The sequence below is a fragment of the Monodelphis domestica genome, chromosome 2 (genome assembly GCF_027887165.1).
Source record: "Monodelphis domestica isolate mMonDom1 chromosome 2, mMonDom1.pri, whole genome shotgun sequence".
NCBI classification, from domain to species: Eukaryota; Metazoa; Chordata; class Mammalia; order Didelphimorphia; family Didelphidae; genus Monodelphis; species Monodelphis domestica.
Genome location: NC_077228.1, coordinates 33648305 through 33667634, shown reverse-complemented (window position 1 = coordinate 33667634; position 19330 = coordinate 33648305). Strand labels below are relative to the sequence as shown.

The 19330-nt window shown below is 41.5% G+C and overlaps 1 protein-coding gene across 1 annotated transcript; it reads left to right on the top strand.

Annotated features, from left to right (window-relative positions):
• Positions 1–10149: 10149 nt before the first annotated feature.
• LOC103106255 (vasodilator-stimulated phosphoprotein-like) lies at positions 10150–11696 on the top strand. The gene is made up of 3 exons (XM_007480265.3): positions 10150–10228; positions 10346–11015; positions 11196–11696. The coding sequence occupies exons 1-3, from the start codon at positions 10160–10162 to the stop codon at positions 11288–11290; spliced, it is 834 nt and encodes a 277-aa protein (XP_007480327.2). The 5' UTR covers positions 10150–10159; the 3' UTR covers positions 11291–11696.
• The last annotated feature ends 7634 nt before the right edge of the window (positions 11697–19330 follow it).

Sequence of the window (19330 nt, the reverse complement as noted above, 5' to 3'; positions counted from 1 at the left end):
TTTGAAAGACCACCGCTCTAGGGATGTTCTCCTAGAAGGGAGCAGCTCTCCATCCCGTGTAGTGTTCCAAGAGACGGATCAGAACCAAATGAAGTCCAGAAGGGACCCAGACGAGCCAGGCGATGCTGCTGCTGTTAGGTTCAATTTCATCAGATTTGTTTTTCAGTCAGCAAACATTTATCTTTAAGCTCTGACTATTTGCCAGACAGTGCTAAACTGTGGGGGACACAGCAAAAAGAAACTGCAAAAATGGTCCACAGGAGCTTACAATCTGATGGGGGAGACAAAATACTAACAATTATGTATGTCAAAGACATCTATGTGGGACAGCCGGGTGGCTCAATGGATAGAGAGTCAGACCTGGAGATGGGAGGTCCTGGGTCCAAATGTGGCCTCAGACACTTCCTAGCTGTGTGACCCTGAGCAAGTCACCTAACCTAGTTACATACCCCTACTACTCTTCTGCCTTGGAAACAATACATAGTATTAGTTCTAAGACAGAAGGTAAGAGTTTTAAAAGATGAGATATATACATATATATGTATACATATATATACACACACACACATGAACGAGTGTGTAATTATATATATATGCATAAAACATACATGCTGTCAGTAGACAAGAGCTACCAGAATCTTGACTGAGTGGTACATTGTATGTGTGTGTATAATATGTTAAAACCCTAGAGGGGGACTGGACTGGGACCAGGGTTCTGCAAGTAATGAATGGGGAAAATAGTAAGAGAAAATATAAAGGTAGAAATAGGAAGGACCTCACCTGAAGATAAGGGTGAGGGAAATGATAAGAATCACAGTCACAATCACAGTGTGGAGTCAGAAGGGACCCAGTGCTGATGGCAATGGGTTCGAGTTTATTGAAGACTGGTAGATCTTTTAAAGGTAAAAACCACAGGAATTACAATCACCCATGAGAAAGGTCCATAGGAAAGTATAACAAGAATATAGATAGTGCAGCTGGTAGGATAGTGGTTGGGGCAAGATAATGGTTCCAGGAATCATCTGGTGTTCATGGAATGGTCAGCAATCTTGTTATGGGAAGCTAAAAGAAGATGGACAGACCCTAAGAATTCAACCTCTGAGGAGGGCTCTCAGATCTTTATCTAAGATAGACCCAGAGATATCAACCTCTGACAATAATAAATACGTAGAATATATTTATTATTTTTATATTTTATTTACCAATTACATGTAACAATTTTCCACATAAGTTTGCTGAGGTTATATGATCTAAATTGTCTCCCTCTCCCTTCCCAGAGCTGGCAAGCAATTTGATCTGGGTTATACGTGTATTATTGCATAAAACCCATTTTTTTATCATTCATTTTTGTAAGCAAATACTCTTTTTTTTTTAAATTTTATAGTATTTTATTTGATCATTTCCATGCATTTTTCATTAAAGACAAAGATCATTTTCTTTTCCTCCCTCCCACCCCCCGTGGCCGACGTGTGATTCCACTGGTATCATATGTGTTCTTGACTTGAACCCATTGCCATGTTGTTAGTATTTGCATCAGAGTGTTCGCTCCGAGTCTTTCCTCTGTCATGTCCCCTCAGCCATTGTAGTCAGGCAGTTGCTTTTCCTTGGTGTTTCTATTCCCTCAGTTTGTCCTCTGCTTTTGGATAGTGTTTTTTTCTCCTTGATCCCTGCAGATTGTGCAGGGACATTACACCACCACTAATGGAGAAGTCCATTACGTTCGATGATACCACAGTGTGTTTGTCTCTGTGTACAATGTTCTCCTGGTTCTGCTCCTCTCGCTCTGCATCACTTCCTGGAGGTTGTTCCAGCCCCATGGAACTCCTCCACTTTATTATTCCTTTGAGCACAATAGTATTCCATCACCAACATATACCACAATTTGTTCAGCCATTCCCCAATTGATGGGCATCCCCTCATTTTCCAATTTTTGGCCACCACAAAGAGCGCAGCTATGAATATTTTTGTACAAGTCTTTTTGTCCATTATCTCTTTGGGGTACAAACCCAGCAGTGCTATGGCTGGATCAAAGGGTAGACATTCTTTTATCGTCCTTTGGGCATAGTTCCAAATTGCCCTCCAGAATGGCTGGATCAGTTCACAACTCCACCAGCAATGAATTAATGTCCCTACTTTGCCACATCCCCTCCAGCATTCATTACTTTCCATAACTGTCATGTTAGCCAATCTGCTAGGTGTGAGGTGATACCTCAGAGTTGTTTTGATTTGCATCTCTCTGATTATAAGAGATGTGGAGCACTTCTTCATGTGCTTATTAATAGTTTTGATTTCTTTATCTGAAAACTGTCTATCCATGTCCCTTGCCCATTTATCAATTGGGGAATGGCTTGATTTTTTGTACAACTGATTTAGCTCTTTATAAATTTGAGTAATTAAACCTTTGTCAGAGGTTTTTATGAAGATTTTTTCCCAACTTGTTGTTTTCCTTCTGATTTTAGTTACATTGGTTTTGTTTGTACAAAAGCCTTTTAATTTGATGTAGTCGAAATTATTTATTTTACATTTTGTGATTCTCTCTATGTCTTGCTTGGTTTTAAAGTCTTTCCCTTCCCAAAGGTCTGACATGTATACTATTCTGTGTTTACCCAATTTACTTATGGTTTCCTTCTTTATGTTTAAGTCTTTCACCCATTTTGAATTTATCTTGGTGTAGGGTGTGAGGTGTTGATCAATTCCTAATCTCTCCCACACTGTCTTCCAATTTTCCCAGCAGTTCTTATCAAATAGTGAATTTTTGTCCCAAGACCTGGGATCTTTGGGTTTATCGTATACTGTCTGGCTGAGGTCGCTTTCCCCCAGTCTATTCCACTGATCCTCCTTTCTGTCTCTTAGCCAGTACCAAATTGTTTTGATGACTGCTGCTTTGTAATATAGTTTGAGGTCTGGTACTGCTAGGCCCCCCTCATTAGTGTTTTTTTTCATTATTTCCCTGGATATCCTTGATCTTTTGTTATTCCAAATGAACTTTGTTATGCTTTTTTCCAAATCAGTAAAGAAATTTTTTGGGAGTTCCATGGGTATGGCACTAAATAGATAAATAAGTTTGGGCAGAATAGTCATTTTTATTATGTTGGCTCGTCCTACCCATGAGCAGTTAATGTTTTTCCAATTGCTCAAGTCTAGTTTTAGTTGTGTGGCGAGTGTTTTGTAGTTGTGTTCATATAGTTCCTGTGTTTGTCTTGGGAGGTAGATTCCTAGGTATTTTATTTTGTCTAAGGTGATTTTGAATGGGATTTCTCTTTCTAGTTTTTGCTGCTGAGCTGTGTTGGAGATATATAGAAAAGCTGATGACTTATGTGGGTTTATTTTGTATCCTGCAACTTTGCTAAAGTTGTTGATTATTTCAATTAGCTTTTTGGTTGAATCTCTAGGATTCTTTAAGTAGACCATCATGTCATCTGCAAAAAGTGATAACTTGGTCTCTTCCTTGCCTATTTTGATGCCTTCAATTTCTTTTTCTTCTCTAATTGCTACTGCTAGTGTTTCTAGTACGATGTCAAATAATAGGGGTGATAATGGGCATCCTTGTTTCACTCCTGATCTTATTGGGAATGCATCTAGTTTATCCCCATTGCAAATGATATTAGCTGATGGTTTTAGATATATACTGTTTATTATTTTTAGGAATGACCCTTCTATTCCTATGCTTTCTAGTGTTTTTAATAGGAATGGGTGTTGTATTTTATCAAAGGCTTTTTCTGCATCTATTGAGATAATCATGTGGTTCTTGTTGGTTTGCTTGTTAATGTGGTCAATTATGTGGATGGTTTTCCTAATATTGAACCAGCCCTGCATCCCTGGTATAAATCCTACTTGATCATGGTGGATGACCCTTCTGATCACTTGCTGAAGTCTTTTTGTAAGCAAATACTCTTATAAGACCAAAAACCCAAAATAAAAACCCAAATAAAGTAAAGGGATAAGTCGTTTGCTTTGATCTGCATTCTAACTGCAGCAGTTCTTCCTCTGGAGGTGGAGAACATCTTTGTCATAAGTCCCTCAGAATTGTCCTGGACCATTGTATTGCTGAGGGTGGCTAAGTCTTTCATAGTTGATCATTCCATAATATCGCTGTTACTGTATACAATGATCTCCTGATTCTGCTTATTTCACTCTGCATCAGTTCATATAAGTCTTTCCAGCTCTTTCTGTTCATCATTCCTTATAGCACAATAATATTCCATCACCATCATATACCACAATATCTTTAGCCATTCTCTAATTGATGGACATAGCCTCAGTTTCCAATTCTTTGCCAGCATCTCCTGGGGATGTCCTGGTGTGAGATTTAAAATGGTTGAGGTCTTAAACTGTAGTGATTAAAATAGTGGAAGATATAAATTGTGATAGATATAAGAGAGGGTGAGTAAATTTGACCGCAGAAATATGTTTCACTACAGTGTCTTGGTTTTTAAATCAAATATAAGGTGGTCGTCAGGGAAATATTCCCAATTATTCAAATACCCAAGTCAATTGGGTTTTATAGAGATTTTAATGAACAATACAATGAGTAATCAAAGAAAGAGAGAGAGAGAGAGAAAAAGTATAAGTATGAAGGGCCTTAAGCCAACATGGCCTAGACCTGAGTCTTAAGAGAGAGAGAATCAGTCAGTTTTTTTATCACTCACCACAAGATTTGTCTTAAGCAAGGATGTCTAGTGACACCAGGCCAGCTCCATCTCAGCTGACTTCACCAGAGAGAGTTCCAGCCTCAAAGTCCTCCTCAAAGAGAGAGTCCTCCTCAAAGAGCCTTCTAGCCAGAGACTGTCCCAAAGGGCCTCTCTCCAGAGCCTCCAGAGGGACAGAGTCCCCTTAGAGGAGCTCTAGCGAGACCTCCTTAAAGATTGTCCTCCAAGAGCTTCCCTTCTCCAGAGCCCCTCTCAAGAGATTCTTCCCAAGCGGTCCTCATCAGAGATCCTCCACAAGGAATTCCTCCAAAAGGATATATCCTCAAGAGATTCTGCTTTTTCTTATATAGGGGTTTTTCTCTCATGTCACCTCCCCTAAGTCCCTATATCTACCAATCACTGTAGATGCTTTCCAAAGGACTGCCCATTTAAATTCCTGCTAAGTCGACCAATCTTCTCAGTAAGTCTGAACTAGAGAAAACACAGCTGAGTCAACTAATCTCATCAAGAGAAAACTTGCCCGACCCTTTTAGGTACCTAGCATATCATTGTATCAATTCTAAAAACAGGCCTGGCTCAAAGAACTCCTTGCCTTATTATAAGCATGGGTCCAAGTACTTTCATTGTTTAGCAAGGAGTTTTCTCTCCTAAAGCAGTCTTAAGTACGGTTGGAGTAGAGGTCCTCCCATTTCTGATCCTGGCGAGTTCTCACATCAAAATGGGGAATGTTTCTCAGTAGGGAATTTGTTCCAATTAAGAATTCCCCGATGGGGAAATTTTTAACATTCACAAGTCTGAGAGATTTCAAGATTTATACTGGGACAACTACACCCAGAGACTGAACCTCTATGAACAATGATAATCTACCTGAATTTATTCCTTAATTGTTAACACATTCCCATCACATCATGACTGCCTAATCCCAGAGAATCTGTGACTTAAACCCTCTTCTCTGACCCCTACCAATTACTCCCTTATTCCCATATCTCTCCAGCAATTCCCCAAGGTCCTACTCTAAAGCTACTCACTCCTTCCTTAGTGCTCTCCAGATGTCTGCTCCACAATCAAGCAAGCAAATGATCTTTCTTATCGTAGGAAACAAACTTGCTTTCATCTTAAACCTTCTCCTTCTTGGTCCCTCCATCTCCTTGCACTCACTGAGACCTGCCTCCTTCCTGATGATGTAGCTTCTCTGGCCAACCTTTCCAACACTGACTATATTTTTCTTCATTTCTTCTCTATCCTATGCCCCATTCACTGGTCTTGGTGGAGGAGTCATACTATTCCCCATTGCCATTTCTAGACTTTCCCTCTATCACCATCACTAGGTAACATCTCCTCCTTGGAAGTTAATACGATCCATATCTACCACCCAATCAATATTCTGATAGCTGTTGTCTACTGACCTCTAGGACACTTCTAGGCTTTGCTCAATGAACTCAGTCCCTGGCTCACATTCCCTCCTCCTCAGCTCCTGCCCTTCTACTAGGAGAGTTCAACATACATATCCTTGCTCCCTTAAACATCCTACCCTCCCAGTTCCTCAACATACTCCTCACCTCAACAACACAGATTGATGGTCGTACCCTTGATCTTGCCATCACTCCCAAGTGTTCTACATCCATGCTCATAAACTCCATAGTTTTCTTATTTAATCTCTTGTTAGGCTACTTCTTCTTTGGCCTGGTAACCCAATTTGTGACCTGTTCTTCCTCCACACCATGGTCTCTAATTCCTCTAATCTATTGTTCTTTCTCAGGTCATCGTCCCTACACCAACTATACTCTCTCATCATCCTTCAGTGCCTTCATTCCCACATTCATTCTGCTGAACAAACCTGGGGAAAAACCATGAAATTCTTGTACCTGAGTCCATCACAACTACACATTTATGTTATATAAAGGACCTGAGTCCTTTTTAAGTTAAGGCAGTCTTTTTATATATGTCCTTAATCAATTCACTATTTTGCTCCTCAGGGCAACTCTTCTAGACTTTTTCATCCCTCCTCAAAGCTCCCATTCCTCTCACTCTCCGAGCTGAGAACCTTGCCTCATATTTCACTGAACCATTCCCCAACCATTCTTCTTTCTCATCTCACATAACTCAAGTACCTTTTGCCTCTGTCTCTCCCTTCACTGTATCTCCAGAAGTGGCCCTTCTCTTTGCCAAAGCAAAGCCCTCTGCCAGTGATCCTATTCCAGCCTGACTTCACTAGTAGATTGTTCCTTTTTTTATCATTCCCACTTTCTCAATGAACTCCAATCTCTCCTTGTCCGTTAGCTGCTTCCCTACTGCCTACAAATGCACTCATGTCTCCACTATCCTCAAAAACTCACTTCATCTGTCCATCCTCACTAGTTATTATTATCTATCTGTCTTTCTTCTCCTATGTAACTAAACTTCCTGAGGTTACCCACAATAGGTGCATCTGCTTTCTTTCTTCTCCCTCTTTTCTTAACTCTCTGTGGAATGGCATCCAACCTCATCATTCAACTGAAGCTACTCTCTCCAAAGTTACCAAAGAATTCTTTTTTTTTTTAATTTTAACATTGTTTTATTTGGTCATTTCCAAACATTATTCACTGGAAACAAAGATCATTTTCTTTTCCTCCTCGCCCCCCCCACACCTTTCCCTCTCCCATAGCCAATGCACGATTCCACTGGTTATCACATGTGTTCTTGACTCGAACCCATTTCCCTGTTGTTGGTATTTGCATTAGAGTGTTCATTTAGAGTCTCTCCTCAGTCATATCCCCTCCAACCCTGTAGTCAAGCAGTTGCTTTACATTGGTGTTTTTACTTCCACAGTTTGTCCTCTGCTTGTGGATAGTATTTTTTAGATCCCTGCAGATTGTTCAGAGACATTGCATTGCATTGTCCCTAGTGGAGGAGTCCATTACCTTCCATTGTACCACAGTGTATCAGTCTCTGTGTACAATGTTCTCCTGGTTCTGCTCCTTTCGCTCTGCATCACTTCCTGGAGGTTGTTCCAGTCTCCATGGACCTCCTCCACTTTATTATTCCTTTTAGCACAATAGTATTCCATCACCAACATATACCACAATTTGTTCAGCCATTCCCCAAAGGGCATCCCCTCGTTTTCCAATTTTTGGCCACCACAAAGAGTGCAGCTATGAATATTCTTGTACAAGTCTTTTTCCTTATTATCTCTTTGGGGTACAAACCCAGCTGTGCTATGGCTGGATCAAAGAGCAGACAGTCTTTTATCACCCTTTGGGCATAGTTCCAAAGAATTCTTTTTTAAAAATGCATTTTCTTTTTCTTTTCAGTTCTGAATTCTTTCCCTTATATCTCCTTCTCTTCCCCATCCATCAAGAAAGCAAGAAAAACAAGACTTACTACCAATAGGTAAAGTTAGTCAAACAAAATAAATTCCCAATTTGCCATGTTAAAAGAATAAAAGAAAAAAAGAGAAGAAAATATCACTTCAATTTGCAGTGAGTCCACCATCTTGTTATCTGGAGTTAGGAAGCAAATTTCATTGTGGTTGGACATCACATTGATCAGTTACTAAGTCTTTGAAACTTGTTTGTCATTTACTATATTGTTATTGTATAAATCATGCTTTGTACTACTCACTTCATTTTTCATCAGTTAATACAAATCTTCCCAGGTTTCCTGGAAACCTTTCCCTTTATCATTTTTTTTAATAGCACAAGAGTATTCCATCACCGACACATGCCATAACTTGTTTAGGCATTCTCTGATTGATAAATATCCCTTCGGTTTCCATTTCTTTGCCACCACAAAAAGAACTGCTATAAATATTTGTATACATATAGGTCATTTTCTTCTTTGACTTTACACTAGTAGCCCTGGATCAAAGGGCATACGTAGATTTTGGGCATAGTTCCAAATTTCTTTCCAGAATATTTGGACCTCTTTTTAGCTCTAATAAAAGGTTTATTAATTGACCTGTTTTCTAACATCCTCTGTGTGTGTGTGTGTGTGTGTGTGTGTGTGTGTGTGTGGTCAACTTTGCCAATTTGATGACTCTGAAGTAGTACTTTAGAGTTGCCTTAAAAATTTTAAAATATTGCTCTTGATAGCTTTTCTTTCTTCCTCTGAAAACTGCCTATTTATATCATTTGATCATTTATCAATTGAGGAATGACATTCATTCTTAAAAAATTCAATCAGTTCCTTATATATCTTAGAAATGAACCTTTATTAGAGAAACTTGCTGCAAAGATTTGTCCAAATCCATTTATTATTTAAATCTAGCTGCATTTGTTTTGTTTGTGCAATTAAAAATGTTTTATATAATCAATCGTCTATTTTACCTCTTGTGAATCTCCCTGTCTCTTATTTGGCCACCAACTCTTTTCCTATCCATAGATCTGGTGGATACTTTCTTCCATACTCCTTTAATTTGTTTATGATGTCATATTTTATGTCTCAATCATGTACTCAATTTGAATTTGTTTTAGTGTATGGTATGAATGATGGTCTATACCTATTTTCTGCTAGACTATTTTGTAGTTTTTTCAAAAGTTTTTGTTCTTGCTCCCCAGTTATTTTTGAATTTATGAAACACGAGGCTACCTTGTTCATTTGCTCCTGCATATTGTATACCCATCTGTTCTACTAATCATCCTCTCTCTTACTCAAAAGGCTTCAAAAACCATTTTGTTGAAGAGAAGAAATGTTCATTCACCCCCTGCCCTACTTTTCAAACCCTCCTCCACCCCGTGGCTGCCTTCACTGCCCTTCCACCAGCACTGAGGAGTCTCTAGCCTGGCAGCAGACCTAGGAACTGGGAGAATACTACTCAGGTGTTATTTCCTCCAAAGATCTCAGCTCTCAGAGTTCTCACCCTCTCCCAAATTTGGGGGTACTTTGTCACCCGTCTCTCCCCCCTCCCCCAACGTCTCTGGATCCCTAGCACTGAGTATGGGGGTTGGCACACAGTAGGTGCTTAATAAACGTTCTGAAATGAACAGATAGCCTGCTTTGCATACAGCATCCCAGCTAAGGCTTGGAAGAGCCCGGAGGGATGGAAAGGAGACTGAGTATTCTTCTAAATGCTGATAGAAGAGGTTGTCAAGAGGGAGAGCAAGAGCCAGAACCTTCTGGGCACCCAGATCTCTGATCTAACAACCACCGGGACAGCTAGCACGGAGCCTGGAGCTTTGTGACGCCGGGCAAGTCACTTAACCGTGTTTGCCTCAGTTTCCTCATCTGTAAAACGAATTGGAGGAGGAAATGGCAAACCGCTCCAGTGTCTTTGTCCAGAAAACCTCAAATGGGGTCGCAGTCAGAGACCAGCTAAGAGGTCACTTGACCTTCAGCCAAGTTGACACCACCTTGGGCTCTTGGGTGGGGCCTGATCTCATCAAACCCAACAAAACACCTGAAGAAATCCGCATAGGTCGGGGGTCATAGCCCCGCCTAGTTCTCCACCCTCCTCGGCTGAGCCAATGGAAACTCGCGCCCGGGTTGGGAGGCTGGGATTGGTTGGTGGCTGGCGCCCAAGTGCCTTAAAAGATATGGGCTCATGTGAGCTTAGGGCATCTTCAGCAGCTTCTCTTCAATTGGCCGCTTCATCTCTGCCATTGGTAAGTGGCGCCCGAGGCGCCTTGGATCCTAGCTGGGCCTGTCGGAAGGGGGGAAGAAGCTGGCCAAGTGGGCGCTGGATGGGTTGGGGCTAACCGCTGTGTGTTGTTGTGTCTCAGGAGCCCCGTGGGCACTGGGACCCGAGCAGTGCCGCAGGGCCAAAGCCACGGACTCCCGCCACCGGCGCCATGGAAAAGCAGCCCAGCGATCCGGACATAGACCTTCTCAGCAGCACCCTGGAGACCTCGTGGCCAGCTGCTAGGCCGGAGGAGGCCCCCGAGGCCTTAAAGCGGCAGAGCCCTAAGAGCCCGGTGGGCAGCCCCCAGCGGAACAGTGGCCAAGGAGGCCCCATCTCGAAGCCTGTGGGGCTGCCGCCATGGTCTCTGCCCCAGCCCTCGCCCCCTCCCCCTTTCCTCGACGACCCCCCCTCCTTGGGCACCTCCGGGATTAGGAGGCCCTTCTCCCGCGTTCAGATCCCGCTGACTGAATGCCGACCCCACGACTTCGGGACGGAAGTCACTGCCCTCACCTGCAGCCTCCAGGACCTGGGGCTCGGCCACCAGGCCCAGACCAGATCTGGCCCGGCGCCCGATCCCGAACGGAATCCGGACCTCCAGCAGGAGCAGCCGCGCCGGGCTTCCTCTAGGAGACAGGATGCCCAGCTGCCCGACAGGCCCCGGCCCCTTGGCTCGGTGGCCAAGTGCCCGTGTAAGAACAAGCCCCGCCGCCACCACCATCTCCGTCGACACCTTCACCACCGTCGCCATCTGTTCCTGGCGTCTCATCTGGGTAAGGCCAGAGAGCCGGACATTACGGCTCTCCTAGTGGAGGGGGGGAGTCGGGGGGAGACCTGAAGAGTCACCGAACGGGAGGTGGGGGATGTGGGCGGCTACAATAACTGGGGGGGCGCGGGGTTCCCGCCTCAGCCACCCTGTGCTAACCATTGGGCCTCTTGGTCTGTGCTTGCAGGCTTCTCTTCTTTTGAGACCTTCCCACGGGAGAGGAGGCATGGAGGCCAAGAATCGCAGCAACCAACGGTTCTAATTATCCTGAAGAAACATTGACCTGTGAGACCCACCTCTGGTCCGGGGACTGGTGGTGCTGGCCCCTCCCCCTTCCCCCTTCACTAGGTGCCATAGTGGTTAGAGTTGGGGTCTGGAGGGACCTAGATTCTTGGCTTAGCCAGGCCTGAGCCCTGTGAGCTCTCCGTCCCGCGCCCCGCCCCGCCCCCAGGCCTCTGCTTTGTTTTGGGATGGAACTGCTGTCCCTCCCACTCTTAAACCCCCCCCCCTCCATCTCCCACCCCCATTTTTTAAAGTTTTTTCTTAGGATGAGGTTGAGGCACCACCCTCTCCTCCTGGGAGCCTGGAAAACTTCCTCTAGTCTCCTTTCTTCTGTTACATGCAAAAGAAAATGAATCTTTGTACATAGTTTTTGTAATGGCATCTTAATAAATTGGAAATGATTACAGTGGGCGAGTCGGAGGGGAGTGTTTTGTGATCCTTCCTATGGCCTAGGGCTCAGCCCTTCCCAACCAGCCCTCGGGCCTTTTGCAATTAGCCTTTTATCTTCAAAGGAGCTCCCGCAGTAGACTTGTGAACTTTGGTCTGAGCCTGAATTGAACTCAGATCTTGACTATCCTCTGAGCCAATGGCTGCTCCTGTAAGGAAGGAGACGGTGGGAGGCAGCCTAATGCTATGGGGAGAATGAGGCAGCCACAGACAGGGGAAACTCAAAACAGGGGCTGGCTGCCTCCTGGAGCCTTCTCTCTCTCACTGCCCTGCCTGCTTAGATAGCCTAGCTGGACCCCAACACCTGACCCCCACCCCCAGCTCTGGGGTCTACGGTTTGGTTGCCCACTCAGACACCACAGAATCCTCCAGAGGTAGGAACTTGGGGAGACACCTTATTGCCTAACCGGTCATCCTATGCCTGCAGGGACTCCCGAAAGAGGAGACAGGGGAGTCTGAATCTTTAATTTGGGTGGGTTTCTAGAGGCTTAACTCCCAGAATTTCTCCCTCTTCAGGCCTCCAAGAAAAGCACCTTTCATGCACATCCCTAGTTTCTAGGATGGGGGGAGGGGGGGCAGTGTATACTCCCGGAATCATTGGTCATGAGGGAATCTCAAAGCTCTAACCAGAGGGACAGGAAGGAGTTAGGTATCTCGATTGAGACATCCGGACTCCAGAGGAGGCTTCAAACTCTGCCTCAGATGCCTATCTATGAGCTTTGTGATCCTTAACAAGTCATTTCATGTTGGCCTTAGAATTCTTACCTGTCAAATGAAGGGGTTGGACTGGAGGGCCTCAGAGGTCCTCTCAGAGCCCACAATTTGAGGTGGAGAATCAATAAATCAATGAACATTTATTACAAAGAGGTAAAAGGCAGTCCCTGTCCACAAGCAGCTTATGATCTAACGGTAAGTCAACAGGCAAGCAAAGTGCTATATCCAGGATAAATAGGAAACAGGGAAGACACCCTTAGCAAAAGCCTCAGTTAAATGGGGGACTCAACCCTCTAAGTGCTACAGGGGTCCTAAGGGACAGGACCAGGCAGGGAAACCATGGGCTTCAATTCAGAGATTCAGGGGGAGGTGGGTAAAAGGTGAGAGGTGCCAGCTAGCGTGAGGAACTGTGGATAAAGCTGGAGGCCTTTTAGAACCAGGGTAGAAGCACAGTGCTGGGCACACAGAAGGTGCTTGACGAATGTTTTCTTGATTGATTTCCAGTTCTTTTGCTACCACAAATGATGTCCTAAATATTTTTGCATTTAAGACTCTTTTTTTTCTTTGCTCTCCAGATGTAGGATATAGTCTTGGTTGTTCTGTGGATGGGTCAAAATTTGGTGAACAGTTTAGTTTGGCCACTGTTTCCTTTCCGTGACCTTTTGGGGATAGTTTTGAATTCTCACAATGACTGGTCCATTTCACAGCTCCACTAACGAGATAGAGCCTCCTTCAATTGGTCTCTCCCAGCCTCAAATCTTTCCCCTTTCTAATTCATCCTCCACTAAGTAGCCAAGATGACCTACCTAAAGCTCTGAACCATATCACCCATCTCCCCCTTTGATAAACTAAAGTGATGCCCTATTAATTTCAAGATCAAATAAGGTCATCTAGGAAGTGTCAGAGGTAATATTTGAACCCAGGACCTCTGTCTCTATGCCTGGCTCTATCCACTAAGTCACCTAGCAGCACTTCATCTTGGTTTTTAAAGCCCTTCATAAATCTATGCCTTCTTATCTTTCCAGACTCATTCCCTAATATTTTATTCCCCATTCCCTCTCTGTATTTTTTCATCCAGTGACACCAGATAAGAAATAAGACCTGTGACTCTGGCTCTGGACATTTTCTCTGGCTGTCTCCCATGCCTGGTTTGTTCTCATCTATACCTGGCTTTTCTGACTTACAAGTCCTAGCTAAAAATCTCACCTTTTAGAGGAAACCTTTGTCCTGTTGGCCTCCATGCTAATTAGGACCTCCTTACCTTCAAGCTTGTACTGGTACTCAATTGATTATCTGCCTTTTATCCTGTGTTGAGCTTGTTCAGCATATCTTCCCTCCTTTGAGGAGTTCCTCTAGGGAGCAAGGACTGTTGTTTGTCATTCTTTATACTCCCAGTACTTAGCACATAATTGGTGCTTAGTGTTTGTTTGTTGATTTGTTTTCCATTTTTGTTAACTTTGTGTGCCTGAAATGGAACCTCAGATGTTTTCATTTTCATTTCTCTAAAGTATTAGTGATTTGGCATTTTTTTTAGATGAGAAGATTGCTTGGATTTTTCCCCTTGAGAACTATATATTCATATCCTTTAACCATTTATCTTTTGGGAAATCAATGGCTGTCATTCTTATTTATTTGAATCAATTCTTTATATGTGTTGAATATCCTATGAACTCATTGCAATGATTTTTTAAAATTAGATATCTTTCCCTTCTGATTTCCTCTGCATTGATTTTGTTTGTGCAAAAAATTTTCAATTTTGTGATTGAAAGTCTATTTACACTTCTATACCCCGCCCCTTCTCTTGTCTGATTGTGAATTCTTTTCCTGCCATCATTATAAAAGAGGTTTTCTTCCTTGTTCCTCTTATTTATGATGTAATCTTTTCTTTATTTCTATTTTTTCAAAATCCAGGACCAAATTATGTTTATGATTATGACTTCATAGTACACTTTGTAGTACAGTATGAGACCTGGCACTTCTAGTTTACTTCCTTCCCATTTTCTTTTCACTTTTTTCCCTTGAGAATTTTATTTCTCTAGGTGAATTTCATTATTTTTTTCTAGCTCTCTAAAGTAATCCTTTTGTAGTTTGATTGGTATGACACTTAACATAAAATTTAATTTACGTAGTATTGTCATTTTTATTATATTTTAGCCCAAGCAAAAGCAATTAATCTCCCTCTATTTAGGTTTGTATTATTTCTGGAGTGTTTTGTAATTGTACTCATGTGCCTTCTGCATTTATCTTGGTGTAGAAAGAAGCTCTCTTAAAAATAAAATTTTATTCATATCTTTTCTTTTTTGCATTCGGTGAGTCATCTCATATAAAGAATAATTTTGTTAGAAGAAAAAAGGGAAAGTGGAGAAAAAGTAACAAAAATGATCAGTATATGGAAAAAAGTATTAAAATATATGCAATTTAAAAATAAATATGCAATGGACCTCACCTCTATAAAGGAGTAGGGCATATTTTCATACCTTTTTTTTTAACTCTTCCTGTAACAACTTAGTCATGTCAAGTGGAATCTAGAGGCCCCGACTTGGAGAGATTTGGTGATCCCCAGTTCATTTAGTTTGGAGGCAGAAACTCCACGTTTTGACCTTGTCAGGAGAATTCCTCCTTGAGGGAACTCCTACCTCATGATCTTACTAACAATAGACTAAGATGTCAAATGACTCCTCCTCTCCAGCAGTCTCTCCCAGTATATCACTCCCTCCTCCGGAGGTCTATCCTCTGCAACTTGAGACGAGAGGAGACGCTGAAGCCTACTGCGCCAAATCTTATAGTCATTCAACTTATATTGTTCGTCTAAGATCAGGACAAGGTCAAAACCTGGGGTTTCTGCCTCCAAACTAAATAAACTGGGGATCACCAAATCCCTCCAAGCGACAAGTCCCAGACAGCTAGATTCCACATTGACACAAACAACTCAAGACAGAAGGGCAAGGGCTAGGCAATTGTGCCCAAGGGCACATAGTTAGGCAGTGTTTGAGGTCATATTTGAACCCATGTCCTCCCAACTCCATGCTTGGTGCTCTAACCACTGTGCAACCTAGTTGCCAACAACAACTACACCGACACCTCCAAGCAAGAAGCATCTACTTTGTTTCCAAATTTTTACAATCACAAAAAGTACTGCTTGAAGTATTTTGGAATATGTGGGGAATTTCTTATCAGGCTTTAAGCCTAGTAATGGAATTTCTGGAACTTTATATACATAATTTCAAATTACTTTCCATAATGATTATATAGATTCACAGCTCCACCAACAATGCACTGGTATGCTTACCTTCCTATAATCCATCCAACATTTACTATTCTTGTCTTTTGGAATCTTGAGGTGAAAGCTTGGGGTTGTTTTGTTCTGTATTTCTTTTATTACCATTCTTTTCCATGATTGTTAATAATTTGCATCAATTTTTTGGTGTCATTTGTTTGTGTACCTGGACCATGTCTCTATCCTTTTAATAGCTTTTGGTTACATATTTTCATGTACATATGTATAATAAATACATATGTAAATTGTCTACATATCTGGGATACCAAACTCTTATCTGAGGACAAATTTTCTTCCCATTCAACAACTTCACTTCTTATCTTAAATGTATTAATTTTTTTTGTGCAAAAAATTTTCAGTTTCATGTGATTAAAATTACGTGTTTTCTCTTTTGTAATTGCTTCTATCATTTGTCTGGGTAAAATATATATATGTAATCTCTAATTGTGAGAATAATTTTGATACTTCTACGCAAATTTAGTCGGTATTTATTTACTCAGCTTCAATGATTGCTTTAGTGAGTTAAGTAGGGTACAATTGAGTTTGAGTTTCTTAACATTGTTAGAGAATAGGAGTTATGTGTTCAAGAATTAATTATCTTCCTCTGTATTGATGATTACATTATTTTTATTTGATTTGTAGGGTAGACATATTTTCTTTGTTACAGATTTATGCTTTGTTAGATCTATACAGACTTGTGCTAGAGATAAGAGATTTGCTGCAGTAGAGACTGCCCCACTCCCTCCAGTTGTAAAAGAACAATGCTCAAAAAACCAGTTTCCTTATATTTCTCTGCCCTTTCACACTAATGTTCAAAACTGAGTCCCAGAGTTCTGGTGACCAAATACTGACTATATACTGGTGATTGCCCTTAAGCAATCATAGACCTTTCCCTGGCTTCTGAGAGACCTTCCTGGGATCTCTCAGGATCTATAAAACCAGTAGACCATAAGCAGAGGGATCCTTGATCCATGGGCAGGTCTTGGAACCAATTACTTAGGGAATAACAGTCATCTTAATAAATTGTTCCATATGCAGATCTCTGCCTCAGTTACCTTTTGTTGCAGTTTGGATTTGGGGGGCCAACACCACTGAAAAGTGTATCATTTGCTTTTCTTCTAATTTCTTAATAGTAAGCTCTTTATATTAAGATCACATATCCATTTAGACCATATTGTGCAAATATGGCAAAAGATGTAGATGCAAGACTAATTTTTGCTATTCTGCTTTCCAGTTTCCCCAGAAATTTTTTATTAAATAGAGGATTTTCTGCTGAGTTGTTTAAGTTTTCTGGTTTATCTGGGTCATTGAGTTCCACTGACCTTGGTTTTCCCTTCTCTAGTCTGTTTCACTGATCGACTTTTCTCTTTTTTAACCAATACCAGAAAATTTTGAGGAATATTGCTTTATTGAAATAAGCAAGTAGCTTGAGATGATTTTGTTTTTAATATGATTAATTGTGTTTGATTTTCTAATGCTATACCATCCTTGCTTCCTTGTTATAAATTTATCTTGGTCGAAATTCATTTCTTGGATGAATTGCTATAATCTGACAGGCATTTTTTTGAAAATGTTTGAATCAATATGCATTAATGATATTGGTCTATATCTCCTGTGATTTTTCCTTCCCCAATTTAGGCATCAGGATTATATTTGTATAATAAAAAGAGTCTGGAAGAACAAACTTTTTCATTTTGGAGAATACTTTGTGTAGTATTGGTACTACTTGTTCTTTTAAAGTTTGATAGAATTCTTTTGTGAATATATCAGGGCCAGGAAGGGAAATAATTTGGATCTTATAATTTCAGAAAACATATGTTATCACACATACTATCTTGGGGGGAAAAGAGAGAGAAAGGTTGATGGCAGAAGTGTTGTATCATTCTAAAATGTAAATGGGAAATGTTTTAACAAAAAAATACATTAAAACATAGATAATCTTAACTTGTGCTGTTTCTAAGTCAATATTTGACCCACAAGGATTTCTATTCAAGTTTGGCACTACTAGTTGGTAGGGTTGTTTGGATTTTTTTTTTTTGCCAAAAGTTTTTTCTGAACCTATTGACATAATTATGTGGTTTTAATTGTTTTTGTTCTTAAGATGGTCTATTATAGTTATGGTTTCACTAATATTGAACCAAGAGGGAGCTGTGGATCAAGGTGAAGAGCATTAGGCTTGGAGTCAGGAAGACCTGAGTTCAAATCCAGACCCAGACCCTTCCTACTTTTGCATTACCTTGGGCAAGTCATTTAATCTCTGCTTGACAAAAGGATCCACCAGAGAAGGAAATGACAAACCACTTCAATATCCTTGCCAAGAAAACCACATGGATAGCTATGATCCATGGGTTCACCAAGAGTTAGACAAGGCTGAATAACCATCAATAATAAACCAATCTTGCATTCTCTATGCAAATTCTACCTGGTTGTTGTTTTTTTCTTCTTTTTCTCAATGGAGTGGGGAGCAGATGTGAGAGAAAGAGAAGACATCTTTCCACTGGTTGAAAACAAACAAGCAAAATTAAATTAAAAAATAAAATCTATGTAGTTATACATTTGTTATGTTGCTAAAATCTCTTTAATCATATCTTATTTAAATGATTTGCAACAATGCTGATTATCCTATTGTTTCTTCTCTGATTTGTCTCACCCTGGTTTAGATATCAAGATCAGATTTGTTAGGTCATTGAGGTGGCACAGTAGAGGGAGTGCCAAGACTGGAGTCAGGACCTTGGTTCAAATCTGGCCTCAGATACTGCTTAGCTGGGTGACCCTGGACAAGTCACTTAACCCTGTTGTTTTTTCAGTTATTTCAGTCCCATCCCTCTCTTCATGACCATAATTGGGGTTTTCTTGGCAGTGAAATGGGAACCATGGGTCACTTCCTTCTCTAGGTCATTTGAAAGATGAGGAAACTGAGGCGGCAGGCAGAGTTAAATGACTTGCCCAAGGTCACACAGCTAGTATCTGAGGCTGGATTTGAATTTGGATGTTCTTGACTCTAACAGCCCAGCTGCCAGTTCATTGCTGAAGCCAGATCCATATTTTGCCCTTCCCGGTACATGTTTTCCACCGTTCTACCCTAGGTCCTCTCTGTCATCTCTCCAAACAACTCCTAGAACTCTCTCTCCAGCCTCACAATCTCTTCTCTGAGTGTCAGCCTTGAATTAACAACTGCTTACTCCAGCCAAGCTTGAGACAGAAGTCCTAGAGGTATCCCAAACTCAGTGTCCAACACAGAAATCAATTATTAAAAAATGTTTTTAAAAGCCTCAAATCCTTAACTTCTATCTTAGAATCAATACTGAGTTTGATCAGTACTGAGCCTTAAGGACTAGGCAATGGGTGTGAAGTGACTTGCCCAGGGTCACCCAACTAGGAAGTGTCTGAGGCCACATTTGAACTCAGGATCCCCCATTTCCAGGTCTGTTTCTGTCTCCTGAGCCACCCAGCTGTACCCCCTGAACTTAATTATCTTTCTCCCAAAAAACCTTTTGCTCTTCCTAACCTCCCTAAAGGCCCTGGCCAGCATTAGTCCTTTCTCCTAGTTATCTCAAGTGTTAGCTTGGCATCTTCACTCTGTCATCCTGCCTATCTGATGT